Source organism: Vicugna pacos, chromosome 12, assembly GCF_048564905.1.
Source record: "Vicugna pacos chromosome 12, VicPac4, whole genome shotgun sequence".
In the NCBI taxonomy this organism is placed as follows: Eukaryota; Metazoa; Chordata; class Mammalia; order Artiodactyla; family Camelidae; genus Vicugna; species Vicugna pacos.
Genome location: NC_132998.1, coordinates 30,410,869 through 30,436,065, shown reverse-complemented (window position 1 = coordinate 30,436,065; position 25,197 = coordinate 30,410,869). Strand labels below are relative to the sequence as shown.

Below are 25,197 nucleotides of genomic sequence, written 5' to 3'. Positions count from 1 at the left end.
CTATGGGGTTGTTTGCTCCTCCCCGACAGCGAGGCAGCAAGATGTGGTGACCACCGGGATGGTGGGTCCAGTCCTGGTGGATACCAGGGGAGTGGCCCTGATTGACACGGTGATGTAAACAGAAGAACACCGGTGGGGCTCAGAAGTGGCTGCAGAGTAACTGCCCGGCTTCCTCGCCCGACGGGATGGAATTACCTTTACCTCACAGAACTGGGGCAAGGATAAAACGAGATCATGTAATTTAAAGGACTCATGTACTGCAGGCCAGATTACTCTTTGGTAACTAAATTTTTCATCCATAAAACATGAGGGTGGACTACAAGGTTCCTTCACATGGGAGTAGTCTTGAGGAAGCTAAACCATTCCTACAACTTGGAAAAGACCCCCTTCAGCTGCTATATTTAAAGTGTGGGTGATTTCATGACTCATCATTTAAGCCCATATGAGCTGCTCTCCACAACTGATCTTTTCTCACCGATTCTGAAATGACTTCCCAGCAATATTGTCTCTGTAGGAATCAAATAAAACGTGGTATTGATCCTGGCTCCATTCCAGAACCACCTAGGGAGAAAAAGAAAAAGAAATAATGTCTTCTTTGTATCAAATACTGAAAGTATATTAACTTTCATTTCATTTTAATTTCCTTAAGAATTGTAAAAGGAACAGGTAAAGCAATCAAAATCCATCCATTCACTCAGTGCCTGCCCTAGACCACAGACACTGTGCTCAATCCAGGTGAATAAGCTACAATAGAACAGTTATGTAGGTATATAAATAAAAGCTATAGTTTCTGGCCTGTGGAGGAGGAAGGGGAATCAAAGCGATTTAAAAGGTTGTGGTGGGGGGAGGGTAATAGCTCAGTGGTAGAGCACATGGTTAACATGCATGAGGTCCTGGGTTCAATCCCCAGTACTTTTATTTAAAAAAACAAAAACAAAAACATAAAAGGATGTGATATGAGAACTGGGTCTGGACAAGTTCACTGGGTAGGGAGAAAAGGACGATGCCCACAGAGCATGTTCAAAGTGCTTGGCTGGAGCACAGGCAGTAACTGGAGAGAGATGGGGCTGGGAAAGGGAGCTGGCCCATGGGAAGGGCAGGCACTGAAGGATTTTAAGGCAGCTACATGATCCATCCAAAAACATGGGAAACTCTTCTCACAGCACAGAAGAACACAAGCTAAGACAGAAGAGACTGACAAGATATGGGGGGTGGTGACCTCCATACCTGTGAGGTTTGAGCTGATGACCTTGCTCAGTATTTCAGGAGAAAATGGAAAGCTTTAGATAGGAGCTCCCTCATGTCTGCATCTCAAATCTATAAACCTACCCACACACATGCCCATTTTCTCCTGCACTCCTTTCACCACAGAAGACGATCTGTCCCTCCTCCTCGCAAACATTCAATCTCTGTCCACTTGCTCTGGATCTGATCAACTCACCTTCTCAAGACCTTGCCTCCTTTCTCTTTTACTCTCAAGAGGATTATTCCCATCAGCATATAAACATATTCCAGTATCTCAGGAAAACCTTCCCTTCACTCCTCACCCTCCTCCAGCGAGCCACTCTACTGTGAATTTCCTGTCTCTCTCCAAAGGGCAAGTATCTTTAGAGAGGCATCTCCTACTCGCCCTTGCGCCCTTCAGCCCGCTCCAATACCACTTCTGCCCTCACCACTTCAGTGGCTTTACCAAGGCCTCTGAGTCCACTTTCCCGGCTGCTATCTTAATTGGGAGCGGTCGCCCAGTTCCTTCTTCTTGAACCACCTTCTTGGTTTTCCTCCCATCATTCTGGTGACGCCTTTTCAGTCTCCTTTGGCAGCTCATCCCCTTCTATCTGATCTTTTAATGTGTCCTTTCATCCTATTCCTCTTCCTGGAATATCTACCTTCTTGCCAAGGCTTCTTCCAGAGTCCTAGTCCACCAACCCTAGGATGTGGTCCTGCTATTCTCAGATGGCTGTGGGAGCCCCAGTCACTTAAATTTCAGAGAAGAGAGAAAGGGAAGACGCGCTCCTCTTTTAAGGAGACTTCTTGGAAACTGCACCTTCCCCTTCAGTTTTTATTGGCTGGAACAGGACAACACCTGGCTACACCTGCAGAGGCCTTGCAGACCGAAGTGTCCAGCTACAACTGCTCATTTCTTTTTGCGGCACTCAGGCTTTTCAAGTTCTGGTCTCTGCCTACCTTTCCAACCTTACTTCATTGGGATGTTTCATAAACACCACAAATTAGTAATTCTCCCACTCAATACATTGATTTAAAAACAACTGATTTTGAAATGTATTGGGTCTAATGTGCCTGGTACTAGATTTACAAAGAGAAATAAGCTAAGTTTCCCAACTTCAAGGAACTACAGCTGATTATTTTTAAAAAAAGAAATGTATTGTCAGCTACAGCTACACTGAAGGAATACCTGATTCTTCCTAGGAAGATACGAAGAAAGACTTCCATGAAGAAGCATTGTTAGCAGGGTCTTAAAGGATGAACAGGAGTCTGTCAGCAGTTTATCTGGGGAACTAGCAGTCTTACAGGGATTTGCTACCAGACTGGACAGGGGAGTGAAGAAGAGGAAGAGAATCAATGGTGATTGCTAGGTTTTCAGGATTTCTAGTGTGAGTGACTGAACAGACACTGGGGCCATTAAATGACATAGGAGGAACAGGTACAGGGGAATGAGAGCCGGTGGGATTCCAGGGTCTCATTTTAGTCATGGTACACTTGAGGTTATAAGTGCACATAACTGGCCTCTCCAGCTGGACTTTCCAATTTCCAGGAGGAGAACTGGGCTCTACCTTTGGTATCTACACACAACACCAAACCCAATGACAGGCATATGGCTATAAAATGCCATCTATTTTGCTAAATATAGGATATGTATCTATTTTCAAGAATACAGCTGTATCAATCTGTATCAATCTATGTGCTCAGAAAGGGTGATTCTCCATCAATAGCCCTCTGTGGCTTGCAAAAAGGACAAGTATATCTATTACTCTTGTAAAATAAACGACAAAAAATAAAGCTCAATGTAATTGTTCTTGGCTAGTGAGGCTACCTGGAAAGTGGGGAGAACGCATCAGAGAAGGCATGCTTCACAAGTGGCTGAGAAATGCTGATGTGCTGTGTGTTAACACAACATATCTTCCTTCATCAGATAAATTAATCTCACCATCTCCAAACCCCGATGGTGTACTACAAAGAACAGCAGCAGCAAAGGGTCCTTATCTAACGTATTAGGAACATTCCTCCTAGCCCAGAGTTTCGTGCTCTTAGGCCTTAGGGGAGGTGGGAGGAATCCCAGCTCAGTCACTTTCATGAGTGACCTTGAGCAAGTTATTTAGCCTCTTTGGACTATTTCTTCATCTGTAAAATGAAGCAGGTCAGATCAAACGGTCTTTGAAATCCCCTCCAGTCCTAAAAGTGTATGACTCAAGGAGGTGCCCAGCTGCGTGGCTGACCCTGTGTGACTCGTCTGTGTCCTCTCTGTGCCCACATGTCAACTCCGTAAGGACACCGTGTCTCTCCCTGGTGTCAGCCTCTTCTGGGTCTTTTGTCCCTGGTCCTAACCCCATCAACAACTGAACTTGATTCTCTTCCAAAATAAACATTTTCTTTTCTGCTTATTACTAACTGTCAACTAGACCCTATTATGGATATCTTTCCAAACTTTTTTAAATGAATGAATAATACGCTGTTAAGAGGAATGAAAAAGGAGACTTGTAAATCAAATAAAATTCATCTAAGGGTTAGTGTCAGATCATTTTCTTAATACTATCAAGGACGAAAAAGAGTAGAAATTTAAACATGCAATTATCAAATTATTTATTCGAGCTGATCTGTAAAAATATAAATACCTTCCAAACAACAGAGGACTCCAAAAAAAGACAAACTTGCAATTAGATAATGTTTTCAGCCATTATTAACAGTAAACAAAAGACCAGAGGAACAGGTTAGAGATACACTATCATAAGTCAAGTCTCTGCTCCTGCACAAAGCCTTTCCATAGTCTTCAGCCCAATCTGAATGCTTCTTTCTCAGAACTCTGGATAACTTCTACCTCCCTCACTTATTTGGGCATCAGTTACTAACTGCCTTATAACATTCCTTGCCTTGTATCACCTTTTTAAAAAAGTAAGGTCCTTCCTTTTTTCACTTTTTTTTGGGGGGGGGGTGGGATTCGGTTTATTAACTGACTGACTGACTGATTTTAACGGAGGTACTGGGGATTTAACCCAGGACCTCATGCATGCTAAATGTGCACTCTGCCACTGAGCTATACCCTCCCCCTTTACTTAGCTTTTTATACTTATTTACCTTCACTTCATGTGAGCAACTTGACAAACCAAACTGCTCAAAGGTAAAGAACTACTTACAATTCTATTTGTTATCAACTCAAACCCAGCACAATTCATTACACACCGTCTTCTTAGTAAATATTATCTGGTTATAGCAGAAATGAAGTAAGAGAAGACTGGATCTGGCAACTTGGGACGCCTCCTGGGAGAACTTCTCAGTTCTCCTACCAGGTAGATGTGTAACCTTGGGTAAGTTACAAATGTGTGGGCCTCAAATTATGAACTAAGAAGAAGATCCTTCACCATCCGCTGTGGTGTTGTATTAGGATAGGGATTCTCCCACGAGTGGGTGAATGAAGGGTAGGAGGAGTAGGTCAAGCTTGCTGAAAGTCAAGGGTCAATGATGTGTAACTTCCCAAACCATCATTTTCATAATGGCAAGACATTTAAAATATTCTACTGGTAGTTATGCAAATTTTTCATGGAGAAAAGAGGAAAGTTCATGTGGTTTTTAAGATACAATGCTGACTTTCAAAAAATGTCCTACTTGCCATTTTGAGCACATATCTCCACTCTACACTAGTCTCCTTAGAGTACTGACTTTTCTGTTACTAAGGGTATCTTGTTGGTAGAATTTAAGACACAATGAATTAAACTACAATTCATTAAACTACTACTTAAGCTCTGAAATACCACTTAAACAATGTATTATTAATAAAGGATTATAAAAATCACCTAAAGGTAGTTTATTCTACTAGCTAAAAATCTTTATCACTTTTCAGACTTTATTTTAATAATCATGGCATTCAAGGTATTCAAGATCAATTGTTGGTTAGTTTTTACCAAATGGAAGCCAAAGTCAATCTTAATGTATTCATCACGGAGGAGAAAGGACACATATACACACTCACCAAGCATCAACACGCCAGGCGCCCCCTCTCTGGCACTGAATCTCAGTAACAAGGTACCAACTGTGAGGCAGGTACCATAGTGGCCAAAGAGAAGCCAGCCATGGAGCAGTGTGTGTGATGGCACTGAGATCTGAATCAACCCAACTCCATAGCCCATGTTTCTGTTTAGGTTTCCCTTGGCTCTCTCAGCTTCACGGGGCTGCCTCCGCTGATGTTTACTTACATAGAACTGGCTTTCTCAAATATATATTCATGAACGTGGCCACTCAACCAGTTGAAAATGGTATATTTATCAACCTTAATTCAATGGCTGAGAACTGTTTCTCTGGCATGTTTATAAACAGCCACAAGTCACATAATAAATTTGTGTTTTGCCTTAGTATTTTTAGAATACCTAATAGTCCTTTAACTGGTTTGTGTGCACAAATGCTAAAATTTTCAGATGATAAACTTCTTTCAGTTGTAAAACCAGTACACACTTTTGTTGATGATTTTTATAATTCCAGAATAGGATCAAACGCATGCCTGCAATAAAGTAATAGTGAATGAGATGCAAGCCCCATAATCCTTTGGGGATTCCCTAGTTAAGAAAAGGAGGAAGGTAACTATTAAGAGTAACTGGTATACACTGCAAGAATCTTAAGATTTACAATCAGAAGACATGAGTTTAAACCTGACACTTATCAATAATAAAATCCAGGGCACTTCGCTATTCTCAATTTCTTCTTTTATAGAATGAGGATATTAATACCACCTATTTTAAAAGACTGTTTTGATAACATATGCAAATCCTACAGGGTTGTACAATATTCACGTGCAAACGACTCGCATGTCCCTTAAAGACTGCATTTACATGCTGCAATATGATTAATTCACCTGTTTAAATATCTGCCTACACCTCTGTGAGCAACTCAAAGCCAAGAACTTGATCTCTTTGCTTTTAGTCCCAGAACCTTGCACATTGCCTGGCACAAAATCAATAAAATTTCTAGAATGAGTGAATATGGCTACTAGTTTTACATCTTGGAACAATTTACCGCTCCACAGTTTCCCTCCAGAACTTTCTGCTTTCAGATCCATTCCCAGATAGTTGAGGAAAAGGCTAAAGACTAGAGCTACAGAGACACCAGCAGGCCTCAGCACACAAGGATGTAAAACCCTCTCTGCAAAAACATATATTCCTTTCTCAATTTTTCAACTGTGCAAATGTGACATGCTACCCTGTAAAACTTAAGATGCTAGGACTCTCCAGCGGCAAGAACTCTACGTCACTCTAACAGAGCTTCCCATACACTGATAATCACATCAGACGTTTATAATATTCCTAGATTACAATAGGTTCTTCACAGTTTCTGAAAACTAGTATTTTGCATTAAGAGGTGCTAACTGAGAGGCCAAGATGTCTTAAAGATATTCTAAGCTTTATCTTTTCTACTAGCCCTCAGATGCCAACCAGTAAGTCAAAGCTGCTCGTCACCAGCAGCATTTTCTAATCCCATTTGATTAATTAAACATGCTCATTTTCCTGCCTTAGTCTGTTAGGGCTGCTAAGACAGAACAGTATGGAGAGATTTATTTCTCAGTCTAGAAGTGCAGAAGGCTAAGATCAAAGTGCCAGCAGACTTCACAGGTGGCCGTCTCTGCTCTGTGCCCCCTCACATGGTGGAAGGGGCAGAAGAGCTCTCTGGGGTCTGGTTTTAAAAGGGCACTAATCCTACTCATGAGGCTTCTTCACTCTCATGACCTAATCACCTATCAAAGCCCTACCCCAACCCCAATACTATCACATTGAGGATAAAACTGCATAATATAAATTTTGGGAGGACACAAAAGCATTCAGTATATAGCATGTCCCAACACAAAGAGGCTAAAATAAAAGAATAACCCATTTAATATTGGGAGTTGAATGGTTATCGAAACTGTGGTGATTTTTTCCCTTTTAACATACAGGAAATGATCCAAACCCAAGATGCATGACCACTATTTACTCAAACATTAATTAAACTCAAAAATACTTTTCTAGACCATTTCTTCCTTCTTTGAATTCTTCACAGAATTAAGACACACAACGTATTTGCTGAAAATTTTAACAAAATGGAAACTAGGACTCTGTCCTCAGGGAGTTGATATCCTGTTAAGGACTAATCATTTACTTCCATGAAATGATTTAGGAAACGTATTGTTCAGCTCTGAAATGAGCACAGATTAAAACAGATCACTGTCAAGGAAGAGGAATCATCATAGGGTTAACCACAATAGTTTATCAAAATCTCTCTCCTCTTCCTAAGAGATAAAGCTGAGATTTTTAAGGAAGTAAAGGACAGGAGAGAAAGGTAGGATTGCCACTAGGGGGAGAAAGGAAGGCAAAACAGTAAAAGAAATGGTATTAAAAGGCAGAATTAAACCTCTGACAGTACATTTTACTATAAAAAGTTATACCTAAAGAGAAGAAAGGAACCTCCTCAACCACACTGAATAAAAGGAAAAGAAGGGGGATAAAAGACTACCAGAGGTACATTCAAAATGGTTCAAACTGACTTTCTGCGTACGGATATCTAGGTTTACTTGTTTCACTGTTTAGAATTTATACAACCACAGAATTGTACAGGAAGGACTTTAAATCCAGTGCCTTACTCTGCAGCCAGCATATGAGCCCTGCTATAACATCCTTGCAAACAGTTACTCTACTCTACCTATGAGTTTAGACCTGCACCGTCTACACAGTATCTACTGGCCACTGGTGTGGTTATTTAAGATTAAATTAAATTTAAAAACTCAGTACCCTAAGGCACATCAGACATATTGCAAGTGCCCCAACGCCACACGCAGTTGGTGGCTACTATACTGGGCAGCTCATATTACAGAGCATTGTCATCACTGCACAAAGTTCTATGGAGGGCTGCAGCTATTTAGTCCTTAAAGACTATGAAATAACATTGAACTTATTTAGTCCCTCAAGGGACTCACAGCCCACTGGAGAGACAAATATGAAAAACAAATTGCACTATATCATGTGAAAACTATACCCAAAATATAAATAGAAGTTTAGTTGAACCTGGTAAATATTTCTGTTATAACTATCAAACCAGAAGCCAAAACTAGTCAAACTCTCTCTCTTTTTTTTTTTTTACTTTATTTGGTAAAATTTAATTGCCATAAAAAAGTTTAGTGAAATGAGATAAAGTTTTACAAAATAAATATCTGGTTATGATGCTTACTGCACTTACCTTCATCAACAAATGAATTTTATCTCATACTGATACTTAGATTAAAAACATTTTTTAAAATACACCAAAAAGTTTTTGTATAAGTCTGAAATGCAGAGAAATCATAAATTAGGTGGAAAGAATGCTACGTATTTTCAAATAGCTACAAGGTCATTAAAACACTCTTTTCCTGAGGGGCAACCAGCAATACGTATCAAAGGACCAAAGAAGCGGTCCTATCTTTTGTTCTGGCTAAGTCCACTTCTAGAAATACACGCCAAGAAAATCGTCACAGGTGTACCCAAAGACTTCTGCATAAATATGACAATAACCAGTATTACTTACACAAATAAAACCTGAAGACAGTTTAAAAATTAAACAACAGGCAATCAGGTAAATAAAGTAAGGTACATTCATACAAACATTATGACGCTATTAAAAAATCATGTTTTTAGAGGCGAGGGTTTAGCTCAAGCGGCGGAGCACATACTTAGCGTGCATGAGGTCCTGGGTTCAATCCCTGGTACCTCCTCTAAGATAAATAAATAAAACTAATTACGCCCCTCCAAAAATTTTTTTTTAAATCGTGTTTTTAAACTATTATTACAAATTAGGAACTTAACTCACTCAGTCAACAAATATGTGGCACCATTCTAGACTCCGAGGACACAGCAATGGCCCAAAGTGGCTCCCTCTGTGGAGCATACAGACTACTCAAAGGGTAAAGTATGTGATAAAATATGTGAAAAAAGCAACAATCTAAACTATCAGTCTGGAGCTTGACCTCAGCAAAAGGACAAAGTAGGCAACTCCAATCTCACATTCCCCCAGAAACACTAAAAAAGAAGCTGAAACTTGTTCTGGGAAGAACAAGAAAAGACCAATACTGAATGAAATGCTCACTAAATGAAATATCCAGAATAAGCAAATCCATAAAAGTAGAAAGTAATCAGAGGTTTCCAGGGCCCAGGAGGGAATAGGGAGTCACTGGTTAATACCAAGTTTCTGCTTGGGGTGATGAAACATGTTTTGGAAACAGACAGTGGTAATGGTTGCCCAACAATGTAAATACAATTAATGCCACTAAGTTACACACTTAAAAATCATTAAAGTGGAAAATTTTGTTAGTTGTGTTTTACTACAATGTTTTGGAAGAAAAGTAAATCACTACAATACTCCTTCCAAAAGAGTAATAAAGGAACATGATGAACAATTCTATGATCATAGATTTGATAATTTAGATGAAACAGACCAAAGTCTTGAAAGATACAATTTAACAAAGCCCAAATAAGGAGAAATATATAATCTGAATAGGCCTATACCTATTAAATAATTTGAATCAATAATTAATAACCTTTCAAAACAGAAAGCAGCAGGCCCAGATGGGTTCACTAAAGAATTACATCCAATATTTAAGGAAGAAATGATACCAATTCTCTACAATTTCTTCCAGAAAATGGAAGCAGAGGGAACACTTTCTAATTTATTCTATCAGGAAAATTACAAACCAGTATCATGAACACAGATGTGAAAATCCTCAATAAAGTATTATTAAAGCAAACCTAATAATGTACAAAAAGGATTATATACCATAACCAAGGGGGATTTATTTCAGATACATATTTTTGAATGCTGGTTCAACATTCAAAAATCATTAACATAATCCATCGTATCTACAAGCAAAAGAAGAAAATTCATACAATCATATCGATAGATATGGAAAAAGTATCTGACAAAATTCAACACTCATTTTAAAATTTTTTTAAAAAGAAAAATCTCTCAGCAAATCAGAAATAGGAACTTCCTCAACTTGAAAAACAGTATCTACAAAACCTACAGCAAATATCATACTTAACGGTGATAAAGTTAAAGCTTTTCTGCTAAGATTAAGAACAAGGCAAGGATATTCTCTCGCTACAGCTTTTTCTCCATCACATTAAAAGTCCTAACTAATTCAATAATACAAGAAAAGAAAATAACTGACCAAAGGGTACAAACTTGCAGTTACAAGACTGACAAGTTCTGGGGATCTGATGTACATTATGATGATTATAGTGACACTGTATTATATATTTGAAAGTTGCCAAGTGAGTAGATTTCAAATGTTCTTAACACAAAAAAAGTAATAATTATGTGACATGACGGAAGTGATAGCTAATGCTACTGGTGGTAAACATTTTGCAATATATGTGTATCAAAGCCAACAGGTTGTACACCTGCAACTTACATAATACTATATGTCAATTATATCTCAATAAAGACAAAGAAGGCCCCCTCCAAAAAAAAATCCAAAAAGAGAAGGCATACAGACTGGGGAGAAAGAAGTAAAACTGTCTTTGTTTGCAGATGACATACTTGTTTATGTTGAAAATCCCAAATAATCAACAATAAAAAATCTCCTGAAACTAATAAATGATTAGCTGTAGGATACAAGTTTTCAGGATACAAGGTCAATATACAAAAATCAAGGATGGAGGGTATAGCTCAATGGTAGAGTGCCTGCCTAGCATGCACAAGGTCCTGGGTTCAATCTCCAGTGTCTCCATTAAAAAAGCTAAATAAATTAAAGAACCTAATTACGCCCCCCCCCCAAGAAAAAACAAAAAAATTCAAAAGTCGACTATTTTCCTATAGTCCAGCAATTAACTATATGACATTCTAGAAAAGACAGAGCTACATACATCGTTTTTAAAAAAAAATTCAGTAGTTGCTGGGGGGACGGGGTGTGATTAGGCAGAGCTCAGGGCAAGGGTATTTCTAGGGCTCTGAAACTATTCTGTATGATACTGTAATGGCAGAAACATGATGTGGCATTATGTGTTTGTCAAAATCCATAGAACTGCACAAAAGAACCAATCCTATGTAGTCTATGTTCACTATTTAATAATAATGTATCAATATTGGTTCATCAAAGGGGAACCCTCCTACACTGCTGGTGGGAATGCAGTTTGGTGCAGCCACTGTGGAAAATAGTTTGGAGATTCCTCAAAAGACTAGGAATAGACTTATCATATGACCCAGGAATCCCACTTCTGGGCTTATATCCAGAAGGAACTCTACTTCGGGATGACACCTGCACCCCAATGTTCACAGCAGCATTATTTACAGTAGCCAAGTCATGGAAACAGCCTAAATGTCCATCAACAGATGACTGGATAAAGAAGATGTGGTATATTCATACAGTGGAATACTACTCAGCCATAAAAATCGACAACATAACGCCATTTGTAGCAACATGGATGCTCCTGGAGAATTAAGTGAAGTAAGCCAGAAAGAGAAAGAAAAATACCACATGAGATCGCTCATATGTGGAATTTAAAACCAAAACCAAAAACAAAGCATAAATACAAAACAGAAACAGACTCATAGACATAGAATACAAACTTGTGGTTGCCAAGGGGGCGGAGGGTGGGAAGGGATAGATGCAATTTCAAAATTGTAGAATAGATAAACAAGATTATACTGTGTATGTGTATATATGTGTGTATATATATATATATATATAAAGATTATACTGTACAGCACAGGGAAATATACACAAGATCTTATGGTAGCTCACAGGAAAAAATGTGACAATGAATATATATATGTTCATGTATAACTGAAAAATTGTGCTCTACATTGGAATTTGACACATTGTAAAATGATTATAAATCAATAAAAAAAAGTAAAAAAAAAAAAAAACTGTTCAGGTCTATGCAGTATCCAGCCCCATGCTAAGCTCAGAGCAGGCGATCAGTATGTGCTAATGGACTCACTGATGAAAGTCAGAATATTAACAAAGCACAAAATGTTTTTGAAAAATGAATAAATGTATTGTGTTTGGCATAAATGGGAGTAAACAGACATAGAAATTAAAAATATATATATTGGTTCATCAACTATAAAAAATGTACCACACTGCAAAAAGTTAAAAATACAGGAAACTCTGCTGGGGGAAAGGTGGTATATGGGTGCTCTCTGTATTTTCCATGCAATTTCTACTGTAAACTTAAAACTACTTTAAAAAATAAAACATATTATGATGGATGGTTAATATAGGTGTCAATTTGGGCTACATGATGCCCAGATATTTGATCAAGCATTATCTTGGGTATGCCACTGAGGGTATTTCCAGGTGATATTAACCTCTGAATTGACAGACTAGTAAAGCAGCTTGCTTACCCTAATATAGATGGGCCTCATCTAATCAGTTGACAGCCTAAACAGAACAAGAAGGCTGACTTAGAGAGAATATCCTCAGATCTGACTGCCTCAAGCCAGAACATCAGTTTTCCCTGGGTCTCTAGCCTGCCAGTCTTCAGACAGGAACTACATCATTCGCAGTCCTGGGCCTCCAGCCTTGCTGAATGCAGATCTTGGAGACTTAGCCTCCATTAATTCCATGAGCCAATTCCATATAACAGTCTATTTCCATGTACACACGCACACACAACCAGGCATACACACATATACAACTATCCTGTTGGTTTTGTTTCTCTGAATTATATGTGTATATCAACTAATATCACCTAAATCTATATACTTTCTATTAAGGTTGAATTTAGAAACTTTCTATATTTAGACACCAGGAAAAAAGCATCTCTGCACTCAACCTTTTGATGCCAGGCTCTATTCTAGGGGCTGAGGAAACAGTGGTGAGTAAGACAGAAAGGCTGAATAAGACAGAAGCTCTCCTGCCACACAGCTTGTATACTGGTGGAGAGGGATAAGACATTAAACATATACATACACATTTTCAGGCTAATATTAAGTGCTATTGCTAAAAAAGAAGAAAAGCAGGAATACAAAAAGGAACGAGCTGGTGAAAGAGGCTGCTTGAGGCTGGGAAGGCCACTTGGGAAGGCGCTGCTGAGCTGAGACCCCTATGACAGCAGGGAGCACAGCACGCGGTGGTCTGAGGCGATGCTCTCCAGGCAGATGCAAATCTGATGTGCTCAAGGAACAAACAGAAGGTGAATGAACCAATTCTGAACCTAAACCCCAGGAAGGCTTGCAACTATCCGCCTGTTTTTTTTGTGCCTTTACCTCTGCCTGGAGAAGAACACGTCCAGGCTGGCCCACTGGTCCCAGGAGGATAAGACACGTAGAGCAGAGCCAACCAAGTCCAACCTAGAAAAGCCAACTCCCACCTGACCTGCACATCCCAGAGAAGAAACAAGTGTCATCTTAGGCCAGGGATTGGCAAGCATTTTCTATAAAAGGCCAAGCAATAAACATCTTAGGCTTCTCAGGCCACACAGTTTCTGTTGCAACCACTCAATGTTGCCGTTGTAACAAGAAAGCAGCCATAGACAATAAATAGTGAATGAATGGACATGGCTATGTTCCAACAAAACTTTTATTTATGGGCACTGATATCTGCAATTCATATAATGTTTGTGTTATGAAATATTATTCTTTTAATTTTTTAAAGCCACTTAAAAATGTAAAAACTATTTTTAGATTGAGGGCCATACAAAAACAGACATAGTTTGACGCTCCTGTTTTAAGCCAGCAAATCTGGAGGTAGCTTGTTAGGGAACATCTTTGTACAAATAGTTACAGGGCACACAATGGATACATGATACACCTGCTCAAAGAAGTGGGCAAGTCTGGGGCCTCCAGGACCGTGTAGACAGACTATTAGGAAGAGTCTGGATGTTCTTCTGGGTATAATGGGCATGATGTAATCTGATCCACATTTTCCAAAATGTACCCTGACTGCAATGTGGAGAATGGATCCTAATGGAGCAAAAGTGGCGAGATGATGGTGGCTTACATTAGTATTTGCATAATAGAGGCGCCACGTATTTCTTCCTAGACGCTTGGAGCAGAGGTTCTCAAACTTTATGGTCTCAGGAACCCTTTACACACTTAAAAATTACTTGGTTCCAAAGAGTTTTTTAATTTTTTTATTTTATGTGGGTTACGTCTGTTGGTATTCACCATATTAAAATCAAAACTGAGGAAATTTTTAAATGTTCATTTAAGAAATAGTATAGGTCAACAGACATTTTTACGAAAAATAGCTATATTTTCCCAAACAAAAAAAAATTAGTGAGAAGAGTAGCATTGTTTTTAATTTTCACAAATGTCTTTAATGTGTGGCTTAAGAGAAGACAACTGGAATATCTGTGTTCAGACTGCTGCAATGTCACATGTCCTTTAAGTCCCCGGGAAACTGCTGTATTCTCATAAAAGAATGAGAGAAAAAAGATAAATCATGTCTTAGTTTTATTATGGAAATAGTTTGACCTTGAGGATCTCTGGAAAGAGTGCTCAGACTACATTTGGAAAACTGGCTTAGGGTAATAGCTTACTTTTAAATGCTGCAGTCTCTGATTTTGCAGCACATTTGTTCCTCAGTATCCTTAGGGACAAACCCCACACCCACAGACACCAAAATCCACAGACGATCAAGGCCCTCATAAATGCACAGCATATGCATATAAACTAAGTGCATCCTCCCATATACTTTAAGTCATCTCTCGATTATTTTTAATACCTAATACGATGTCAATGCTATGTAAACAGTTGCTAGCACACTTGCAAGTTTTCCTTTTTGAAACTTTTTAGAATTATTTTCCCCAAATATTTTTGACCTCTGGTTGGTTGAGTCTGCAGATGTGGAAACTGCAGATACACAGGGCCAAGCATACTTCCATATCTTAAGTTATTTTACTTTACATACTATTCAGTAAGGACAATATTAAAACAAAGAGACTTGCCCAAAGTCGAGCAATTAATTAGAAACAGATAATGCCAGCTTCCAAAAGCAAAGACACTTTTCTTTCAGGCCCTTGCACAATTATAAAAATCAACATGCAAAGCCTGCTGATTCTGAAGTGCTGCCCTCACTGTGGCATTGTCACTCGCGTTCCTACTACGCCTGACAGTCTCCTGCTACTAGCTCTCTTCCTCCTGCAGTTCACCTGCCACACTACCTCAGAGCACTCTTGTTCTAAACACAGATCTTACTCATCACTCTCTTGCTTAAAACTATTCGAATAGTCCTCATTTTCTTCAGGATGAATTCAAATTCCCTAGCATCAGTCAACAGGCAAGTCCTCTACTGGCCACTGCTGCCTCTCCAGCTTCAATCCCGGTTATGCTGCAGCCCTTCAAACTGCTACCGTTCTTAGGTTAGAGTGCCTTGCACACCCATACCTTTACACCTATGGCATCCCTCACTGAAAAGGGGGGAGGGGCTCCCCTTCTTTTCTCAGCCACCTTCTTCCAGGTCAAGTTTAGATGTCACCCTGAGAAACTCTGCCTGATATCCACACCTAGCTCTTCAATTTAATTGATCACAATGCATCTTAAGTTTGTCTATTCGCTTGTCCATCTCTGTCTGAAGAGTGAGTTCCTCAAAAGAAGAAAGAAACTGAACCATCTTTGTGTCTCTAAGCAGTAGAGTACCTGGCCCAGAGTAAATACCTCCATTAATCTCTGTTGAGTGAACAACTTATGAAAATTTGGTAAAGAAACTTTATCTAATTTAGAATTAATCAGTCAGAAATGAAGTTAATGGAATGAGGTAATAAAAGGAGGATAAATTAGAACCTAAAAGAAGAAACAATTTTAGGAAGCAATTTTAAGCTGAGCGATAAGTTTAAGTTTTCAGTCTGATACTAGAATGTGTTGTTGGACTCTCCCTGCACAAGTGTGACTTATCTGTAACATTTCTGAAAGAACACCTTTTGTCCCTGCTTAATTTAGTGTATATATGAATCACACACAAGCCGACTGATCATCTGCTAAAGATACTGCATGTGGATCACAAGACTGAAACAATCACTCTAAAGACAATTAAGAATTTAAAAAGCTATACTGTAAATATATATAACCTATTACAGCTACACTTGTTTGTTACATTTTAGAAAGAACTAGAATAACATGTTATTTGCAAAGTGCCACCTGTATTAAGTTAATAATGCTTTCCCTTTGCTTTCCTATCAACCATAACAAAGTGCACTTGGGTAAAGAAATCCCTGTGAACTTTTCTGCTCTAAGATTAATATACTCTTTAATGTGACCATGGACATCAGCCCAGAAGGTAGGTCCCCTGCTGCTGTCTTCATGAGCATGGTCGGCAAGGGAAGAACAGTCCTGGGATGGGACACTTGGCATTTAATTAGCATTTACTTAACACCTTGCACCAGGCACTATGCACAGTGCCTTTAGGCATCTCATTTAAACCACCTTTCCTCACAGGCTCAATCACAATCAGTGACCAAAAAATAAATATTTGTAAATATTCATTCAACAAATATTCACTGAGCACCTATAGTTAGAGTCTGGGAGGGCAAATGAACTTGTCTCTCTTGCTTACCTTTAAATCCCACAATGTCAGTGGAATGTCTGGCACATAATGGAACATAAAGACCAGATGATTTCGCTTCCTAAATCTCTTAAATCTGTCCACTTCTCTTTATCTGCCCTTCCACTGGCCTAGTCCAAGGCCCCTGACTAACTGCCCTGCAGCCATTCTTGCTTCCTCTAATTGAGGGTTTCTCATTTTGGCACTGACATTAAGGGCCTGACAACGGTTAGTCGTGGGGGGCTGCCCTGTCCATTACAAGACATCCAGCAGCATCCCTGGCCTCCACTCCTTAGATGTCAGCACATAATAACCCTGACGTATTCCACTGGTCTCAGGACAAACCCCAAATGCTGATGACCTAATCTACCAAGTGCTGGCAACAAGGCGCCACCAACTGCACCAGCCTCTCCTAGATCCACACTTTCTCTAGCTCTCCAGTCTCCAGCCACACAGGCCTTAGTTCACCTTCTCAAATGTACCCCAACTTCAAGACCTGCACACTATTTCCAAGACCAGACACTACTGACATTTTGGGCTGGATAATCTTTGCTGTGGGGGCTGTCCTGTGTACTGGAGGATGTTTAGCAGAATCTCTGGCCTCCATCCACTAAATGCCAGTTGCACCAACCCCACCCCAAGTCCCAGTCCTGACACCCCAGAAGGGGCAGGAACAGGCTCTGGGGGAGAAAGAGGAGCATCAGATGAGGAGAGAGAGAGGCAGCCCAACCCCCTTCCTCAGTGGTAGGCTTCCGTTCAGCCTGGAGCAGGCCTGAGCTGGGGAGGCAAGAAACGTCAACTTCACCAGGTTCAGAGTGCTGTTTTGACATGAGACTGAGGCTTTAATGCTGATGTGACATTATGTTTTGTAATCTGGAGTGACCACGGGACTTTTTATTACCTAGAAGTGACAAGAGAAGGCTTTGGCACACCAGAGTTCATCCAGGGGCAGCGATGGAGCTAAACCTGCAAGCTAACCTAAGGGGCCAGCGGGGGATAAAGACACCTGCTACACATCCTACCAGCTGTGCTTATTCAACACGACAATCACACCAAGAGCCTGCCTGGCATCAGCTACCTATTCTTTTCTAATGGAACTCCACCCCTGCGTAACACAAATGCTCAGGAGATGAGCCCCAGCCTCAAGGGTGCATTGGTTTGGTCAAAAAAGAACCTCTTCCTCCTTCCAAAGTGTCTGTTAGAAATGGCTCTATGATCCAATGGGGGCCAATTCCAGGAAAGGCTTACTGAGGTCTTGGGGTAAGCTTTCCTCTATATTTTGGGAGAACTCAGGAGCTGAAAGGATCCCAAACCATTATGAAATTATTCTGATGTCTAGATGCAGTGAGGAAGAAGTACCATGATGAAAGGGCCCCTCTGTCACACGGAGGCAGAGTGGCAGGTATGTGCTGTAAGCAGCTGGAAGTGTGGATGCAGGACTTGCTGGTGAGACACTGCAGGCTGGGGAATCACAAGTGTCTAGATGGGGGTCTGAAACATGACATTCCCTGTAAGAGACAGCCAAGGAGCAGAGCCTGAGGAATGCCAGCACTTAACACTGAGAAGGAACAGTGAGTGGGCAAAGAAAACAGGGAGGTGGTCTTCCTGAAGAAAGAGGGAGTGATAATTTCCACACACAGAGTGACAGATGCTGCAAAAAGGTCACGTCTTTTCTCTCACAACGTGCTCCATTTCATTAACAAGATCAACAACACGTAGACCTGGAGAGTAAGTCAAACCAGATACAACTACCAAGTCACCCATTACACTAAAGATACATATTGAATCGTTAGTGAAAGATTTGAGGGCACACTAGCTCTATGTTTAACAAAACTCTGTATTAATTTGCCCACCCAGGAATACAATATTAAAAAGATATTAAAAATGGAAAAATGGAAACAACCCGCTTTTACATCTTCTAGAACAAGGTAAAGGGCTAACAGCTATCACTGCCCCAATGTCAACGTGTCAATGTTAAGGCCAAGGAAAGGAAATGGGTTTTGACTCAAGCCAGTGTCTAGGACATCTGCTGCTCTGGCCCTTTTTTGATAACAGCCTCCTGATTTCCCTCTGGGGAACCCCTCTCATTTCATGTGGTTCAGTTGAAACTGACAGCCCTGCCCACAACTCCTGCTCCAAGATGATCCAGGTGGTAAATGAGGGCACAAGGGCACTCACTCCCTGGCCAGGCAGGCCGCCCTGGGCCTGGTGAGAAAGAGAATGTTCCTGAACTGGGAGATTAGAAGCTGGAGTCACTGCCAGCAATCTTTGTTCCCATATGGGGAGAGCCTGTATGAGAATTAAACCAACAGAGCTGGAGGACAGGGACAAAAAGATTCCTGATGGCATCATTTGAGCACCTCCCTCTGATCCTGCCAGACATGTCACCCTATATTTTTCAATTACATGAGTCAAAACAAAACTGCTTTTCTTAAGCCAAGTCCAAGGCAGGATTCTGTCACTTACAACCAAGTGCTGCTGGCTAATACCAGCAACAACTTTAAGCCACTAATAATTCAAAAAGAAAAAGCTCCTGGGGAGGGTATAACTCAGTGGTAGAATGCATGCTTAGCATGCATAAGGTCCTGGGTTCAATCCCCAGTACCTCCTCTAAAAACAAAACCTAATTACCTCTCCATTCCCAACAACAACAAATTCAAAAAGAAACAGCTCCTGCCTCCTTGTAAAAGTCTCAACTTCCTCTAGGATGTTTCAACCCATAATTTTCTTCCCTTCCTTAGATTTTCTTAAGCCATTATTGTGTACCGACTCAGGCATTAAATTACAGACTCCTGTGAATTGTTCCTCATATGTGTAGAGCATGGCCAACTTGACAAAGATGGCCAAGGATGAGCTATTCTAATTCATATCTGATAGTACACTCCACCATACAGAGCACAACCAGACCAATTACTTCTGAGAAACAAAAAGCAACTACAGAGGGTCTGCATCAGAGTAGAAAACTTACTTTTACTGGAGATGAACTTAAAGGGATGTTGGTTAAGATCACTCCAATTAATTCATTTATTCATTCATCCATCAAGTATTTATTTGGCACCTACTGGGTACCAAGCACTTTTAACATGTGAAGAATACAGCAGGGAATAAGACACGGTCTCTGCTTTGACAGTTAGCTGGGCTGTGTATCTCTCCCAAACCTCCAAAAGAGACCATTTAAGAAGGCTCAGCACATAGCACAGGGAAGTGTGTACAAGATCTTGTGGTGGCTCACAGCGAAAAAAAAAAACCGTAACAATGAATATATGTATGTTCATGTATAACTGTACACTGGAATTTGACACAACATTGTAAAATGACTGTAACTCAATAAAAAATGTTTAAAAAAAAAAAAAGAAGGCTCAGCGCAGCCACTGGCATCCTCTCTGTGGCACAAACTCCATTACATCACAGTTTGTGCTTTCCCATGTGAAGCACCCAATAAATGTATGTTCATAGAACATTAAGGCTAAAAAGAGGGTATTAAGAAATCTAGTCTAGAACTTTTAAAAAATTATTTTTAACAGTGAAGGTTTTCCTCACCCCAAACGAAACCTACACAAAACAGGTAAGAGTGGCTGCCCCCAACCCAGGAGGCAACCAGGAGCAACCACAGTCTGGGAACCACTGAGGGTCAGTATGTGGTGGAGCTAGAATCGGGCCAGAGGCTGTCTCCCAACTTTCACACCAAGTCCCTTTAATGTCACCTGCTTGTTGCCTTTGCCAAAGAACACTCATAATGTATCTGTATAACGAGTGACCTAGTCAAATACAGACATAAATAATTTCATTCTTGAAACTGGGCCAGTATGAGAGACTAAACATAACTTGAGCTAGACCCAGTTTTCAATCTTCTTTTTCACTGAACAATACCTAACCCAAAATGGCAGAAGACAGGTGAGTAAAAGAGAGGAGGGAGGGTCAATCCCCAGCACCTCCATCCAAAAAAAATTTTTTTAATGAAACATCTTAGGTTCTTAAAAAAAAAAAGTGATATATTTTATATACGCACAAACCACACACACAGGCACACATACCCAGCCTACAGTGATCTAAAAATCTTTATTCACAATCCTGAAATCCAAAAAGCTCTCTACATTGAAGATCTTTTTTGGCAGCAAAACTTGACCTGACCTGAACTTATCTGGTGGCAAAACTTGACCTAAACTGATGAAGTTATTTAGTGCTTATTTTCCTGAGTGTGAATACTCACACATTCCACTGTAAGATACTGATGTTTAATTCAAAGGTAATTCAGACTTTTCAGATAAAGGATCGTGACTTCGTATATAAAGTGTACTAAATATTGATGGCCCTAAAATATTTTTTTTTACTTCAAAAGTATGTTTTAAAGTCTACACAATATCAAGTAACAGAGGACAAATATTTAAAATCAGAAGCTTCTGAGCTAAAAAGGGTCTTAAGAGCATAGTCAAAAAACAAACAAAAACAGAGCATAGTCAATCTACAGTCCTCATTTGGAGACGAGTAAACTGAGACTCCCAGAGGCCATACGACTTGCCCAAGACAACTAGTTTACAGCAGACAAGGTCCTCCCTGCTACCCTAACCCAAGGCAATGCTCTGCAGTGGCCATTAGTCCCTATGGGGGGCCTCTTCCCTGTGGGTTTGGATCAGGCTCTGCTTTTGTTTAATCAGAGTTCTCAAGGATTCTCCAAAGTACCAGGCTCAACTTAAGGAAATAAAAAAATACTTAATACTTCCCTCCATCAATTCCACTTTTCTTTCTCAAAATTTGGATGAGTGTACAAATGATTTGTCAAAAGGTAGCAGCCAATACCACTTACTCTGAAAGAGGGGGAAAAGACAGTGATGAATTCAGCTAACATGATCTTCTTAGTCCTTCTACCCATTACAATTAGTGGAGTTATTAACAAGTTGGTAATAGTAACTGTCTGATGAGCGTACTCTCTTTCAAAGGTTTGTTTCAAAATAAGGACTAAGGGCATAAGATAGCTGACGATGATAACAACAGCAGCAGTGTTTCTACCACTTAAGGAGAGTCTGTTACGGGCCAGGCACTGTGACAGGTGCTTTAGATACCAGGCTTATTTAATCCCCATCAACCCTGCAAAGAAGGTACTCTTGCCTCCTTTTTAAAGATGACGAAGCTAAAGTTTAGAGAGGTTAAGTATCCTTTCCAAGATCATACAAGGGACAGCCCAGGCTGAGAAGCCACAGAGATGTACTTAAGAGTACAGCTCTTGAGCTGTATACTGCCTTGGTTTGAAGCCCAGCTTGGCCATAAACTAGCTGGATTAATTTGTGCAGGTGCCTCAGTTTCATCAACTGTAAAACAGTTATATAATCAGCCCTCTAGTATCCACAGATGTGGAACCGGAGGATACAGTGGGCTGACTGTAAGGGACTTGAGCATCCTCCAATTTTGGTATTCACGGGGGTTAGGGAAGTGGGGTAATACCATTACCCATCTCACAGGGGTGATGTTGTGAGGATTAAATGAGTTAATATATGTAAAACAGTTAAAAAGGTGCTTGGCATCTGGTAAGCCATATGTATTAGCTATGATCATGATCCTTAATAGTGGCACCAGCCTTCAAGCCCATTATCTGTCTAATCTTGCAGCTCCTCTCTTCTGCTGTGCTGCAGAAATTAACTACAGGCAATGTATTGGTATTGAGCCAGCTGTCTCCACTTTCCATGCCACCTGTGGACTTTCTTTGCCTTTCATTTCTTGTCTGTTCCAAACTTTATAAGATCTGTGGCCATTTCAAGACTATCTTTCTTTTGGTAAGTAAGTAACCAGGCATGGAACACATAAAAAAGAAAAATTCTAAAACTGATGGCTTTATGTCACCTTTACAGCTAACTTAAAATTACTCGGAGCCAAAAAAAATTTTTCTATCAGCAATAAGATACTTAACTGTGCATAGATACTGTCGCTATATCAAGGTGCAATGCACGAAACAAGGAACAGCCAGTAGTATATTAGGTACATACTCCACACTTACAAGTCTGGGGTACTTTCTCACCCCTGCTTATAAGACTTATTTTTATCAGCCCCTAGACCAAGAACTACTAAAGTATATATACTTGGAAATCATGTCATGTAATTCATTCATTAAACAAATATTTACACTGCGTACTCTGGCACAGCTCTTGGGCAAGGGTTACAGTAGTTAAACAGACAGAATTCTTTCTTACAGAGCTTACAATTCAGCATGGGTACAGACTTAAAGCAAATGTATACTGCAGCATTTCTAAAAAAAAAATTCTGTTAATTTCAAAACCTTCTGCAACCTCCTACCCAAAAACAAACAAACAAAATTAAAACAAGGAGACAGATTTCTAACAACTCAAAAATACAACTTTCTCCTAGTTGCTATGGACACATTTTAAAAAGGGGTGTTCTCTAAAATCATATACATGCACTCTTTTCCAGTTCTCACCTACTCTTAGTCTCCTGTACACTTGTTTATGACAAAGAATACCGTATTAGGCTGTCAGTCATGAAATAACTATCCTACCTAAAGGGTTGTTTCACTCAAGAATGTTTAAAGTCCATATCCAGAGGGGCACAAAATCTATTAAACCTGAGTGTTTCCACCTCCCACATCTATTGCTCGGACCCCCCGGGGTTTACAGTGTAATGAATTTACTTTATTGCCCATTAACTAAGAGCATATCAAGAAAGGCTGGGCTTGTGGGATCTGGAATCTAAAATACCAGCATATCTCACGACCCCGCGGGCTTGTGCTGGCTCCCAAGAGACTGGGTGCTGGACTGTGAGGCAGTCACCTGTGTCCAGGTCACATGAAGCAGCCCTAGCCTCAGCTGACCTCCGACCTGAGAAAAGTATTTGGAGATGCCAAGATATCTCTCACATCAGTGTATGCACGTCTACCAGTACAGCTTCTAGGGGCTAACTTTTGACATATAGTTATCCCAACCAACAAAGCAAAAGCGCAGGGGGGAAAAAAAAAAAAGCAAAACCCCCATTCACCCCAAAAAAACTTCCAGGTGCAAGTCCTTTAAATTTTGGGCCAGCCACTCTGCCCACTGCAAATTCACACTGTAAAACTGTAAAAACACGCCTCTTGGCCAACGTTTTGAGATCTGGGGAAAAACGGGATTAAGAAGATAAAGTGCCTTTGTCAAAGGTGAAAAGATTAGAAGGGTAACACCCAAGGAGGAAACTGGAAGAGGGTCAAGAAATGAGAATTTAGAATTGAGTAACTCCGGGTCCCCGGAGTAGGCTTCGTGGAGAACAAGGCCTGAGAGAGAAAGTAAATGACTTGGGGATCCTGAAAAAGGCACCTGGAGGGAAAGGGAATCGGCAGAAGGAGCGCGGACCCCTCAAGCCGTTAGGAAGACAAGGTCTCGACCCTGGGCGCTGAAACCGCCCGGAGAGGAGTTCTCGGCGCCTCCGGGGAAAAGACAGCTACAGGGAGGATGGGGAGGCAAGAGCCGAGCGCGCGAGGGCTGGGGCGCCGCGGGGTTGTGCGGGCTCAGGGCGCCCGGGCCAGGGCGCCCGCGCCGCTACTCACCTCTCCGAACTGGAAGGCGGAGACGATGGTGACAACGACGCCCACGAAACAGAGGTAGAGCCCATACCTGTGGGACAGGCAGGTATAGGTCTGTCTCTGCAAGAGCTTGAGCAGCATCGCCCCGGCTGCCGCCACGCCGCGCCGCGCCCGAGGAGCCGAGGCCGGAGCCGGAGGTGCAGCCGCCGCCTCAATGAGCCTCCATTCAGCGGCCCGCTTGGGCCGCCGCACTCAGGTCACAGCCTCCGGGTGCCTCGCATGGCTGCTCCGGAGACCGACGCCCGCTCGGCTCCGCGCATCGGCCGCCGCTTCCGGGAGCGGGGAGTGCACGCCCTCGGCGCGGGGGCGGCGGACACGGGGCCCGCCAGGCGGCTAACGCCGCCCCGGTCTGGCCCGGCTGGAGGCGGAGGCGGCGGCGGCGGAGTCGGCAGCGCCACCTGGAGGGCGGAGGGGTGAAGGGCAGGTGCACGTCCTCCCCGTGTGCGCGTGTGCGGCGGGCTTTCCGGGTCTGGCTTGGAGCCTCGAAACCCGACTGGGCAGGCAACCGAGACAGGACCCGCCTCTGCAAGGAGGCTGTGCCAGACGACGCTGTCTTGGCACAAACGTTTTTCTGCACAAAACCCTTACTACATCTACAATAATTGGGAAATCATGGTTTTTCACAGCGCTGAGGAGGTGCTGTTACGGGCTTCGTTTCTCCTAAGGCTGTCTAACTGTATGGTTTGAAAGAGGAAACCTTTGGGCTAAATGTGCCAAAACCAAAATTCATTCATTCATTCATTACTTAAATGTGTATTTAGTGTCTGGCGTCTGGCATGTTGCTTAGTGTCGGGTATTCAAAAATACTGTTCACAGAGAGTCTAGCTGGGGAGATAAACATATAAACCACTAAATACAAAAAAGTTGATATGATGCAAGTCCCGCAATGTACAGGAAGGGAACCAATGCAAGGGGGGAGTCAGTT

General features: G+C 41.2%; 1 protein-coding gene across 2 annotated transcripts in view; it reads right to left on the bottom strand.

Moving 5' to 3' along the window:
* The window catches only part of GNPTAB (N-acetylglucosamine-1-phosphate transferase subunits alpha and beta), a 71,861-nt gene extending 47,247 nt beyond the window's left edge, over positions 1-24,614 (bottom strand). The window contains exons 1-2 of one of the 2 annotated variants that reach the window (XM_072973169.1): positions 24,237-24,614; positions 476-561 (exon numbers count right to left, since the gene is read on the bottom strand). In XM_072973169.1, coding sequence (XP_072829270.1) covers positions 476-561; positions 24,237-24,353 — 203 coding nt within the window. In that variant the 5' untranslated portion in view covers positions 24,354-24,614. The remainder of the gene's footprint in view (positions 1-475; positions 562-24,236) is intronic. The other variant, XM_072973170.1, reaches the window with a different exon arrangement.
* Between the last annotated feature and the right edge of the window lie 583 nt (positions 24,615-25,197).